The sequence below is a fragment of the Primulina eburnea genome, chromosome 10, assembly GCF_022965805.1.
Source record: "Primulina eburnea isolate SZY01 chromosome 10, ASM2296580v1, whole genome shotgun sequence".
NCBI lineage: Eukaryota > Viridiplantae > Streptophyta > Magnoliopsida > Lamiales > Gesneriaceae > Primulina > Primulina eburnea.
The window spans coordinates 2,477,825-2,490,357 of record NC_133110.1 but is presented as its reverse complement, the minus strand read 5'-3'; the positions used below and the strand labels follow the sequence as shown (position 1 = coordinate 2,490,357).

At 35.1% G+C, this 12,533-nt stretch overlaps 2 protein-coding genes across 2 annotated transcripts; one reads left to right on the top strand and one right to left on the bottom strand.

Moving 5' to 3' along the window:
• Window positions 1-871: 871 nt before the first annotated feature.
• LOC140803670 (uncharacterized) lies at window positions 872-1,699 on the top strand. The gene is made up of 2 exons (XM_073159571.1): window positions 872-1,061; window positions 1,176-1,699. Exons 1-2 carry the CDS (start codon window positions 872-874, stop codon window positions 1,697-1,699), a joined length of 714 nt encoding a protein of 237 aa, XP_073015672.1.
• A 4,036-nt stretch (window positions 1,700-5,735) lies between these two features.
• Window positions 5,736-8,424, bottom strand: LOC140803603 (uncharacterized). The gene is made up of 6 exons (XM_073159507.1): window positions 8,046-8,424; window positions 7,735-7,917; window positions 7,461-7,565; window positions 6,961-7,149; window positions 6,384-6,548; window positions 5,736-6,248 (listed from the first exon to the last, which is right to left on the bottom strand). The coding sequence occupies exons 1-6, from the start codon at window positions 8,205-8,207 to the stop codon at window positions 5,943-5,945; spliced, it is 1,110 nt and encodes a 369-aa protein (XP_073015608.1). The 5' UTR covers window positions 8,208-8,424; the 3' UTR covers window positions 5,736-5,942.
• Window positions 8,425-12,533: the final 4,109 nt, after the last annotated feature.

Below are 12,533 nucleotides of genomic sequence, written 5' to 3'. Positions count from 1 at the left end.
TTGCAGTAGAGTTGTATTGTTAATTAATAAAATTCGAGTATTGTCTTTTATGATATGGTCTCACGAATTTTTATCTGTAGACGAGTCAATATTACCGATATTCACAATAAAAAATAATATTCTTAGCATAAATATTAATATTTTTTATGGATGACCCAAATAAGAGATCTGTCTCACAAAATACGACTCATGAGACGTCTGACACAAATTTTTCTCATATTAAAATTAACAACTTATTTTGTAGTGATGTGTATATATAATGGCCGAGATTTTCCTTCCCTCCTATGAGTATTAAGTATTACTGTATTAGTACGGGAAATTTACATTTTTTGATACGGTAAATTGTGTCTTTTTCTAATTTATATTATATTTATTAAGACACTTGAGTGAATTTGCAGATTTAGTAGTGAGTTTTCAACTTAATGTATCAAGACTGCAAACTGACTTATAATAGGATTAAAATTGAAAATTATAAAATTATTTTTGGTTTTATCCAACGGTTACATTAAATAAACTCTCACTATTTTTTTTGTTATTTTCTTTTAACTATGGTGTTTGGATTATTAGTAGTTATTTATTTATTTTAATTCATGTTGTTCTATCCTTCTTGTTGAATATAATGAAAACACGTTTGTATAGTTTAGGATCACGCTTCTTAGCTTACCTATATAAATACAATGTAGGGACGATTATTTTGTGCAACTGAAATAATATTCTTCATTAGCTCATTTGAGTTGAGCTCCTGTTATTCAGTTCTTGACATGGTATCAGAGCAATAGGTTTCATCCTAGGGCTTTTTTTTCAATTGATCAATTACGTAGCTTCGTAAGTAGATTCGTAAGCAGATTTGTGCGTAATTTCCTCCGAGCTGATGGCAAATAACTGCAGCTTCAACGATCCATTGTATATTCATCCATCTGATACTCCAGGCACAAATTTGGTCAGTGATCCGCTAATTGGAGTGGAAAACTATGGTGTTTGGAGCAGAGCGATGCTGATTGCACTACGGGCGAAGAATAAAATCGCACTGATAGATGGAAGTTGTCCGAGGCCTCCAGTCGGTAACCAAAACTCCCTTCAATGGGAACGATGCAATGCACTTGTTTTGTCATGGATAATGAATACAGTTTCGAAGGAAATTTTCAGTGGAATAATCTAGGCGTAAGATGCTTCAGCCGTATGGACCGATCTAAAGGAGCAATTTGACAAAATCAATGGATCGCGTATCTTTTCATTACACAGAGAAATTGGACGGCTAACCCAAGTAGCATATTACTGCAAGCTTAAGCAACTTTGGGATGAATATTCAGCACTTGTGATATTACCTTCGTGTGAGTGTGATGCTGCTAAGAAATATGTGGAGCATGAACAACAGCAGAGGCTTCTTCAATTCCTGATGGGACTCAATGAAAGTTACATGAATATAAGGAGCCAAATTTTAATGATATGTCCATTACCTATGGTTGGGCACGCTTTTTCATTGCTATCTCAGGAGGAATCTCATAGAGCTTTGTCTACTGTTGAAGCTCCAACATCAGCTTTCTACACTAACCAGACAAAGTTAGGAAGTTCAGTTAAGGAAAGGTTCAATTTATTTTGTGATCATTGTAATTTGGGTGGACATACCAAGGAATATTGCTATAAGCTTGTTGGTTATCTTTCGTGCACAAATTATATAAAGCTCCGAATAAGGGATTGAACAAGAAGGCATATATAGACCCCGGGAAACAACGAAGAATGACAGGAGATGCCAATTTTGTAGATGATGGTACTGCTAATTTTGCTGATCAACCAAAAGTAGTGGTTGGAACTTCATCCTTATTTTCCCCTGATCAGTATGCTGAAATCTTGAAACTTTTGAACAGCCACAACGTTCAAAATGACTGTGCACCAGTGGTTAATATGGCAGGTACTACCTCACACACTATTAATTCCGAATGGATTATTGACACAAAAGCCAATGAACACATGATTGGTGATGCCTCCTTATTGCAAGGTTCTAAGTCTGTGGTGGACTCCACTAGTACAGTAAGATTGCCAAATGGTAGTAAAGCCTGTGTCAATAAGACTGGTTCAGCTCAGAACAAAGTCTTTTACACTCGAGCATGTCCTATATATCCCTCACTTTCAATTTAATCTCTTATCCGTGTCCAAATTCACCAAGGCTCATAGTTGTTTTGTCACCTTTTATCCCCATTTTTGTGTGTTTCAGGACCTCAAGACTGGGAGAGTAATGGGGATTGGTAAGGAAAGACATGGATTATACCACTTTGCTTCGGAGTCAATTTCAAAGTCACCTCCGAAGGATAGTTACAATTTTCATACTTTTGTACCTAGATTGGACAGTTTATACTTGTGTTCTGCTACTTATTTTTGTAAAAATGTTAGCATTGATACTTGGCACAAAAGGTTAGGACATATGTCCATATCCAGAATGCATTTGTTGCCCTTTATACAAAACAATGATTCGTTGTCACATTGTTCCATATGTCTTGTTTCGAAACAAATTCGGTTAGTTTTTCCACAAGCAAGTTTGTCCAGGTCCTCTTCTGCTTTCCAATTAATCCATATGGACATTTGGGGTCCATTTCATACTCCCACCTACAATGGTGAAAGGTATTTTCTTACAATTGTTGATGACTTCACAAGGGGCACTTGGGTTTATCTCATGCAGTCTAAGATAGATGTGGGTAGGCTTATTAAGTTGTTTTTTGCTTTGGTCGAAAAACAATTCTCTAAAACCATTCAAGCTGTTAGAACCGATAATGCTCTTGACTTCTTCAAAACTGAGTGCAGGCTCTTTTTTTTCATCCTTGGGCGTGGTTCACCATAGCTCTTGTCCATATACACCACAACAAAATGGCATCGTCGAAAGAAAACATAGACACATCCTTGATGTTGCGAGGCACTCAGATTTCAGTCATCCATACCACTCAGGTATTGGGGCGATTGTGTGTTAACCACTATGCACTTAATCAATAGAGCTCCTACACCATTACTGAAAAATAAATCCCTTTTTGAACTTTTATTTTGCAAAATACCCACCTTCAATAATCTGAGAACCTTTGGTTGCTTGTGTTATGCAACTGCCCTACCTATACCCCACAAATTTTCCCCACGAGCCATTCCCTGTGTCTTTATTGGCTATTCAAATGTCCAGAAGGGGTATAAACTCCTCAACCTTCAATCAAACAAAACATTCATTTCCAGAGATGTGATTTTTCATGAACACATCTTTCCTTTTGCTAATGTCAGTCACTCTAATCCCATTTTTCCTCCTTCTTCCTCTACATTGGATCCCTCACTTGTCACCGAAGAACAAGAGATGAATGTTCCTTTAAATGAACCATCCACTGTTAATTCTCCACAAGAAGTTGTCCCATTACGTAGGTCCACCCAGACCACAGTTCCACCTATTTGGACACATGATTATTCTTGTTCCTTCACTCACAAACACAATTCTCCTGCTTGTATGTATCCTCTAGCTGACCATCTCACATACAACCACCTCTCCAAGTCATACAAATCTTTTTTAGCTGCCTTGTCAGCAGTTAAGGAACCTCAATTCTACCATGAGGCAATCACTGATACTAGATGGTGTGCTGCTATGGATGAAGAGCTTGTTGCTCTAGAGAGAAACCACACATGGGCAGTGGTTGATTTACCACCACAAGTGAAACCCATTGGCTGCAGATGAGTATACAAGGTTAAACTCAATTCTGATGGGAGTGTGGAGAGATTTAAGGCTTGTTTAGTGGCAAAGGGATACATTCAACAGCCAGGCGTTGATTTTCATGACACTTTTTCTCCTACCGCAAAAATTGTCACGATTAGATGTCTCCTCAATGTGGCCATAATTCAGAATTGGCCCATCTTCCAACTGGATGTCACCAATGCATTTCTTCAAGGAGATTTGAATGAAGATATATATATATATATATATATATATATATATATATATATATATATATATATATATATATGAAACTTCCACAAGGATACAAAGTCCAGGGAGTAAACAAAGCCTGCAAGTTGAATAAGTCACTATACGGTTTGAAACAGGCTTCTAGGCAATGGAATATGAAATTCTCTAATATATTGATTGAGTGTGGTTACTGTCAGTCTCAATATGATCACTCCCTGTTCTTTAAACATGATGATGCTTCGATTACTTTGCTTGTCGTGTATGTAGATGAAATATTCATCACAGGAAGTAGTCTCACAACCATCCAGCAGCTGAAGGAATCTCTTCATTCAAAATTGCAACTTAAGGATCTTGGCACTCTCAAATATTTCTTAGGCATTGAAGTTGCCCGCTCCAAGGAAGGTATTTACCTTAATCAACGGAAGTATGCTCTGGAGCTCATTGCTGATACAGGTAGGCAGGGGCAAGACCATTTGACACACCTATGAAACAGAATAGAAAGTCAACTAGCCATGAGTTGGATTCTAGTTTACAGACCAACCGTACGCATGCTTCTGAAGATATGTTACTGACCGACCCACATGAATATCAGCGTTTAATTGGTCGGTTGATATATCTCACCATAACTCGGCCTGACATATGTTATGTTGTCCAATCCCTCAGCCAATTCATGCATGCCCCGAAGAAGTCTCATCTGGAGGCTGCCATTCGTGTTGTTAAATATATTAAAAAACATCCAGGTCAAGGTATCATGTTGCGATCCTCTACTTCCTTTTCTCTCACTGCTTATTGCGATTCAGATTGGGCTGCTTGTCCTATGACTCGCCGTTCTGTCACTGGGTATTGCATTAAATTGGGGGAGTCTCTCATCTCTTGGAAATCCAAGAAACAGAACACGGTTTCACGCTTATCTGCCGAGGCAGAATACCGTGCTATGGCTGCCACAACTTGTGAGATAATCTGGATTGTTGGTCTCTTCCGTGACATGGGAGTTACTGTCCAAAGTCCTACAACTTTGTTTTGTGATAATATGGCTGCCATCCACATTGGTGCAAATCCAGTCTATCATGAGCGGACCAAACATATTGAAATTGATTGTCATTTGGTCCGTGAGAAGATCAAAGACGGTTCTATATGCACACAATACGTACCTACACATCAACAACTTGGGGACATTTTTACAAAGAGATTGGGCAGGACTCCACATGCTTTCTTACTTGGGCGCCTAGGTGTCTATGATCTGCATCAACCTTGAAGGGGGAGTTGTACCAATTCAATTCAAGCTTGTTGCATGGCACATAGAAATGTTTGGTTCAAGCTTGTTGTTCACATTCACACCAAGCTTGAAGGGGGAGTGTTGAATATAATGAAAACACGTTTGTATAGTTTAGGATCACGCTTCTTAGCTTACCTATATAAATACAATGTAGGGACGGTTATTTTGTGCAACTGAAAAAATATTCTTCATTAGCTCATTTGAGTTGAGCTCCTGTTATTCAGTTCTTGACACTTCTATTTTCCATGCTTATTATTATTATTATAAACGATTTATATGTATGTATCGAAAGATATAAATTGCGAGAAATCATATTAAAATAGTCACAATACTTATTTTTTTATATTTTTTATAATACTGAGAAACCGCCGTCGCTGTCTTTTTTGGTACGTTTTGGATAAAATTAAAGAAGATGTGGTAGCTTACAAACAACGTTCATTAAATAAATAATACTGGACAAGTAATATGTAAAGTAAGAAAAAAATTAAACACTTGACCTTTTGTTAGATATACTACATATCCTACCATCCGAACTACAATTTGGCTTTCACATTTAATACACAGCTCGTTTTCCTATTATAATAAAGAGGGACAAAGAGAATGGATAGGTGTAACGTCACTCTTGATCAAACCAAAGAATCGAAGACTTAATAATAGAAGAATACGATGAAATGGTCAAAGAAAGAAAACTAATCGATTGTAATCTTTGTAGTTGGCAGAGTTTGGGTTCTTGGGGGATATCTATTGTTTCTCTATGAGGTGGGGGGAGCTTGCAGAACTTCCTTTCTGGCAGGAAATCGCGGTAGGCGAGGCTGGAGATGTTGGCGATGGTGGAGACATAGAGAGTGTTGTCCTATACACCACAGGAATGGGAGAAATGACCTCTGTAAATTCTTCACTTCCCTCATCAAGGTACACAACATCCTGCATTGTGAGTTGGTGATACTCCACAATCTCCCTCAAGAAGCGGTTCTCGCGAGCATACACGGAATTTTCGTGAGCCAGTCGAGCCTTCTCTGCCAATAGTGTCTCCAGTTGAAGGCGTATCTGGACAACAAGAATAAAGTTTTGAATTTCAAGTTACGAATTATAGATCAACCGAAAACGTCAAGTTAGTCTTTGATTCATTTGGTCCGTCCATGCATAAGTCTTTGAGTTCTAAAAGGGAACAAATGAAGATACCATATCATCATCAGCAGGATTAACTCCTTTTTCGCGAGCCTCTCTGAGGATTCTATTCTCTTCTTCTAGCTGAGAGCACCGCTCCTTTGAGAAAGTAAGGTCTGCTTTAAGTGTTTTCAGCTCTCGCAAAAGTAGTTTCGCTTTGGCAGCTGTCGCCATTGCCACCTGCGAAATTGTAGTGTACAATGCATTTCAACACTGGCAGAGCAAGAAAAATCCAACAAATTGAAGCATGACATTATGCACCCTGTATCTTTTTTAACTGTGTTTCAAATTAGTCTCCAAAACCCAAGTTTAAATACGTTTAAACAAATATTGGATTTACATTTTGATTTTTTGATGTTGAAGTTGCATCAAATAAAGCAAAGTCAGTATATATACAGTGCTTGGATTATGTTGCTTTAATTAATAGTTGATTAAAAACGTCTCTTCTGTTGTATGAAACAGGTAGCATATCTGCTAACTTATATTTGTCACTTTGAGGTAATGAAACTGATACTTAATGGCTCACATTTCCTACTCTTAAACAGAAACATAATACTACAATTTAAGCAGACCAAAGATATGGCAACCTTACGTCGCGAGATGCCTTGAGCTGATCTTCTTGGCTGGTTTGATTTGGCGATTCCGTTAGTTGCTTCCATGAACCAGGTGCACCAGATTCAAAGTTGAGTTCCTCCAAATTGATTCCTTTTTTTCTTAACTGTAGTTTGCGAGTTTCTTGGATTAAATCTGCTGTCTTGTTTTCAACAATCGTGCGTCCTTCCTGAAAACCATGAGAATTAGATGTTGACTTATAAATCAACTCAGGAATCTTTAAGGGCGTCTATTCCCTAGCTAGAATGGTGAAATTAAGGCAATAAAACGACATTTGCTATGGTATTTTTGTGGTTGATATCATTTCAACTCTAAGATTGCCACCAAAGAATGTCAAATAGAAAATAAGATGGTGTGTGAATGTCATTTCCGGATAAAGTATTCATCTTTGTTTCTAACAAAACCAGATAAAAAATTCTGAAGTAGGATTCTGATATCTACAAGGGTCACATAAACAAAGAACAACTGGTCTAATCTGACCTCCAAAGCATTCCCAATGGAGTCACCAATGCGGTTCATCGAAGATGCAAGTGCATCGAGTCTCTTACGCAGTGTAGGATTGTCCAGCCTTGTAGACATTTCAGCCTACATAATTACAGGAGGAAAAAAAAACAAAAGACGTGATCACAGCATGATTTTGACGCTTAGACAACAAGTTACCTCGGAATACGTATAAAACTATGTGGCTTCAAAAACAAGTGAAGGTAGCATGTCAGTCCACCTTAACTCGGAAGAGCTAGATGTCATCGTTCACCTGTTCGATCCTTGAGGAATTTAACATTTCTGGCCGCCATGTTACGCTATCGCTATGATATTTGGAATGATGGGCATTTTCATCCTCAAGAATTGACTTAGCTTTTCTGGCTAGAACACCCCAAAGGCCGCCGTCTTCGTTCGAACTCCCCATTGATGTGTAATCATACGTATGACTTCCTCCCTATTTATATAAACGACATCAATCAAACACATATATAAAGGGACCAGAACTCCTCCATCTGCCTCCATGTATACATAATGTACATATCAGGATTGATTTTTATATGTATTATAGCAAGAGAATTGAACCTTGGGGTGGTCTTTGAAGCGAGATGAGTCAGAATTCGCGGCGGATGCCTTCAAGGCCTGAGCCGCCAGCGAAGAGGACGTTGTGTACACATCTCCGTCGTCGTCCGACGGCATCACGTAGGTGGATGATCTTCCCATACCATGTCTTCTTCTATACGCCATCGATCCTTGTATATATGAATATAATTTCCCTCCTGAAACTCGACGATTCGGCGACTCCTGGGATCCAGATCAACCATCAACTCCTCGACCACGATCCAAACAAATGCAGCTTCGACAGGAAGAGAAATGGATGCGATGAAAGTGCACGCACGTCGTAGGTTTCGTGCTTCCTTGTTAACAAACTATCCTCCTGATTTTATGTTGCTCTTCACTAATACATTTTTTCTCTCTAAATAATATTTGTTAGTCCACTAAAAATATTCTGAAAAATATGGATAATACCAGTACACGTAAACATAAAATCATGTAACGACAGGACCCGGACCGTGGTTATTTTTTTTAATTCTTCTTTTTTTCTCCACCTTTTTTCCTCTCTTTTTCTCATTTGTTTTCCTTTCATTTTCTTCCATTTTATTTTCCTCTTCCACAAACATTAGTCACACAGTTTTATATGAAATAATATAAAAATTTTAATTCTTTTATGTTAAATTAATAATTTTGCAATTCCGTCCACCGATCAACTTTCTTTTTGGTGATATCTAGAAGTTTTTTAGTAGGTAAAATCTTAAGTCAAAAAAATATTAATTCTTATATGGTAAAATTGATTTTATAATATTTATTCTTATAATACATGCACAAAATTATTAATTTAACATAAAAGAAAAGAATTCAAATGTTTATATTATTTTATATAAAACTATGTGAATAATGTTTGTGGAATAAAGAAAAAATGAAGGAAACGGAGAAAAATAGATGGAAAACAAAAGAGAAAAAAAGAGGGAAAAAATTTAAAAAAATAAAATAAAATAAAAAAATCATATAAGCACAACATCATTTGCTGTGATAAATGCTTATCACCACCGTAGGGGATCCGGATCCCTTCTCACACGGCCACCCTGTCTCTGTTTTCAGCTTTGTATGTAGAATTTAGCTAGAATTATGCATGTATAGACTTGTATCAGATACACATGTGCGTATATAAGTCGAATTATGGAAAAAATGCGAGGGAAAAAAAGATCAAGATTTTAGCATAACAAATAAAAAAATTGCAATAAGTAGTATCGGGTTAGGAAATTGAGGCCGGGGTCTCATATTTATACTCTCTCATCTTTTTATTGCTTTTCTCACTATTTCATATGTTCTATATTAATACATACTTGCATAATTTTACTGAACTTAATTTTTAACAAATAATCGATCTTTCGATATTTAATTTGAGTATGTTTCGACATGACTAGCTAAATATTTCTCAATACAAAGTTCTCTGTGCATGATTGTCGGCACCAAGAGGTTGCATAGACAAAAAGCGATTCAGGATAGTCTTTTAAGCGAAGGGGGCATGAATAAATCGATCTCATATCGAAATGAAAGAAATTCCAAGACGTTGCAATACAGTCAATGAGGGCTTACAAGATTTGGTAGGTACTACTCATAATCAACAATGTAAACCTTATTTTCGGGAATTCATGACTTAAAATTTCATAGTCAAACGTGCTTGACTTAAAGCAATAATCAAAGTGATATAAATAATGACATAAGCACGATAAAAATACTGGTGTTAGTTTATGAGAACAATCATCGAATTTAGGACGTTACTCGTTATTTTAACAATATTTCGTATGTATATAAAATACAAGTAATCAAATTGTGTGTTTTATTCAACTAAATATGAAACTACCATAATTTTTTTTTTTTAAAAAAAGGTATGAAACTCTATCAAACTCTTAAACAATAATTAATTACATTCTTTATTGAATAAATAAATTTAAAAAATAAGATTCAAAATTCACAAAATAATCTATGAGATTGTTGAAAATTAAACTTAAAATATAACTCAATTAACTATTACAATAATTCTATTAAGAGTTATAGATAATGAAGCAGTGTCGCTTTTAAGCGATAACATGGAGTCATAGGTCTAACCTAACACAAATGATAAAGTTGGATCGAAGAACGTCTATGATATACCGAGTGTGTTCCATCCTGATGTATCATAACCGACGTATGATCCACTAGTTTCACCCAGTAAAGCATATATAATTTTCAGTATGTTGGAACACCAAAGCGAACATGAGAATCGAATTTGCATGGAGCATTGTAAATTGTATAGCAGCAATAACTAAGCCCAAAGGAATGCTATTTCGCGTGCAAATTGGAGAGCTCTAATACGGTGAAGTATGTTCTTGATATTTTCAACACAATGGTTTCTTTCCTAATAGTTGTATGCTACGAGGATGTTACCGAGTTTGCATAGAATGCCGTGCACATCTTGTTTGATTTACTCGGGGCCTCAGAATGGAAAACAAATAAAGAATAATAATTACATTGTGCATCAGCCCACGTGCATGCCTCTGTGTGGAAGCTCAAAGTGGGGAAAAGCCCGCAGCAGGGTCGTGAATCTGACAGCAACTAGACGCTAAAAGATTTCCGACTTTTGCCAATAAAATCGAATCCATTGCTCCCTTCTTTTTCTTCACTCCTCTCGAAGACTGTGCTATCATTAAATCACCTGTGATATATTCTTTGTATCTATTGGAACGTACGTAGAACTATCAAAAAAATATGTTTTTAGCTGTTAATCCGAGTAAAAGAGGACACGACCCAACCCATATGAGGTGTAGTAGCGTTTTATTTTGCTAGTTCGACGACCATTCTAATAACTCGACACATTGTCATCTCTAATATAAACTTTAAAACGTATTATTTCAAAACTCAAGGACGTAGAATTAGTAAAATAATGATGTGACGAACTACTTAGAATGGAGGAGCACAGATAAAATATATTACATTGGAGATTAATGCATGGAGATCAGCGCAAGCAAAAAGGTGGAGGATGGGGAGTCAAACGGAGACAAAAGCTAAGAAGAAAGCAAATGAAAAGGGCCAAAGAGGAAAAAAGCTGCCACGCTATGATACCAGCGAAAGCAAAATGTCAAACGCTACGTTGCATTATAGGAAACTGAGTTTGCTCTATTATACTACCTACTACACTTATTTGCATCCTATCTCTACCTGCTCCCCAAGCCCACCATTTATTAACCAAATTTTCTTCTATTTTTTTGCCCATTTTTTAAAAATATTAAGAAATTATATTTAAGATAATATCAAAAATAAATAAATAGAAATTTGAGAATCCTTATCATTTTGTTGGGAATTATAATTTTTTTAAATTTTAAAACCACTACTCTATCTTTATTTTTCTTTTTTTTTCTTTTTTTTTCAGATCGGTTTTGTTCATGTTATTTTAGGAGCGTTGCTGTGAATAAATCTTAGGTTTTTAAAAACCTAGACATATGTCATAGATTTGACGTATAAAAATGTAACATTTCTATATAATAAATAATTAATAGAAAATAATATTAATATATATAATATAGGAGGGAGCTGTTGTCAATTATTAGTTAATGATGGTTGTGTTTCGGTTAAAATCTTTGTTGCCAACATTCCATATGTTATATTTTACTCTATTGTTTGTATTTCCCGAAATTTTACTTATTTTTTTTAAGTGTTTACGCAAAAATTCAGACATTAGTATTACATGAGTCACATCGAACAAAAAAGTATAAAAAATTTTAAGACAATAAATTAAAACTGAAATTTAATAATCTAACATACATATAAATATACCACTTTCAATTGTGAATTTTCTTATATGTCTTTGTTCATTTAAGTTGGTCAATTAAATTATTAGGTTATCTTAAGGATTTTTTTTTTTTGTAATTTATTGTTCATCTTAAATGAATTTGGACATTAATACACATTCCTCTTTATTTCTTAAATTTTATGCCAAAAAAATTATTTTTTTACATTTCCTTGTTCATTTAAGTTACCAAATTAAATTAACATGTCTTTTTAAAGGTTTGTTTGTGATTCATTGTCCATCTTAAATAAATTTGAACATTAATTCACATTCTTCTTTATTTTCTAAATTTTATGTAAAAAAATTATTTATTTACATTTCTTAGTTAATTTTTGTGATTCATTCCCCATTGTCTATGTCTAGTCTATTTAAGTTACACTTCAATTGTGAATTTTCTTATATTTCCTTGTTTATTTAAGTTGGCCAATTAAATTATTAGGTTATCTTAAGGGTTTTTTTTTTTTTTTTTGTAATTCATTGTCTATCTTAAATTAATTTGGATATTAATACACATTCTTCTTTATTTCTTAAATTTTATGTCAAAAAAATTATTTTTCACATTTCCTTGTTCATTTAAGTTAACAAATTAAATTAATATGTCTTTTTAAAGGTTTTTTGTGATTCATTGTCCATCTTAGATAGATTTGGACATTAATTCACATTCTTCTTTATTTTCTAAATTTTAT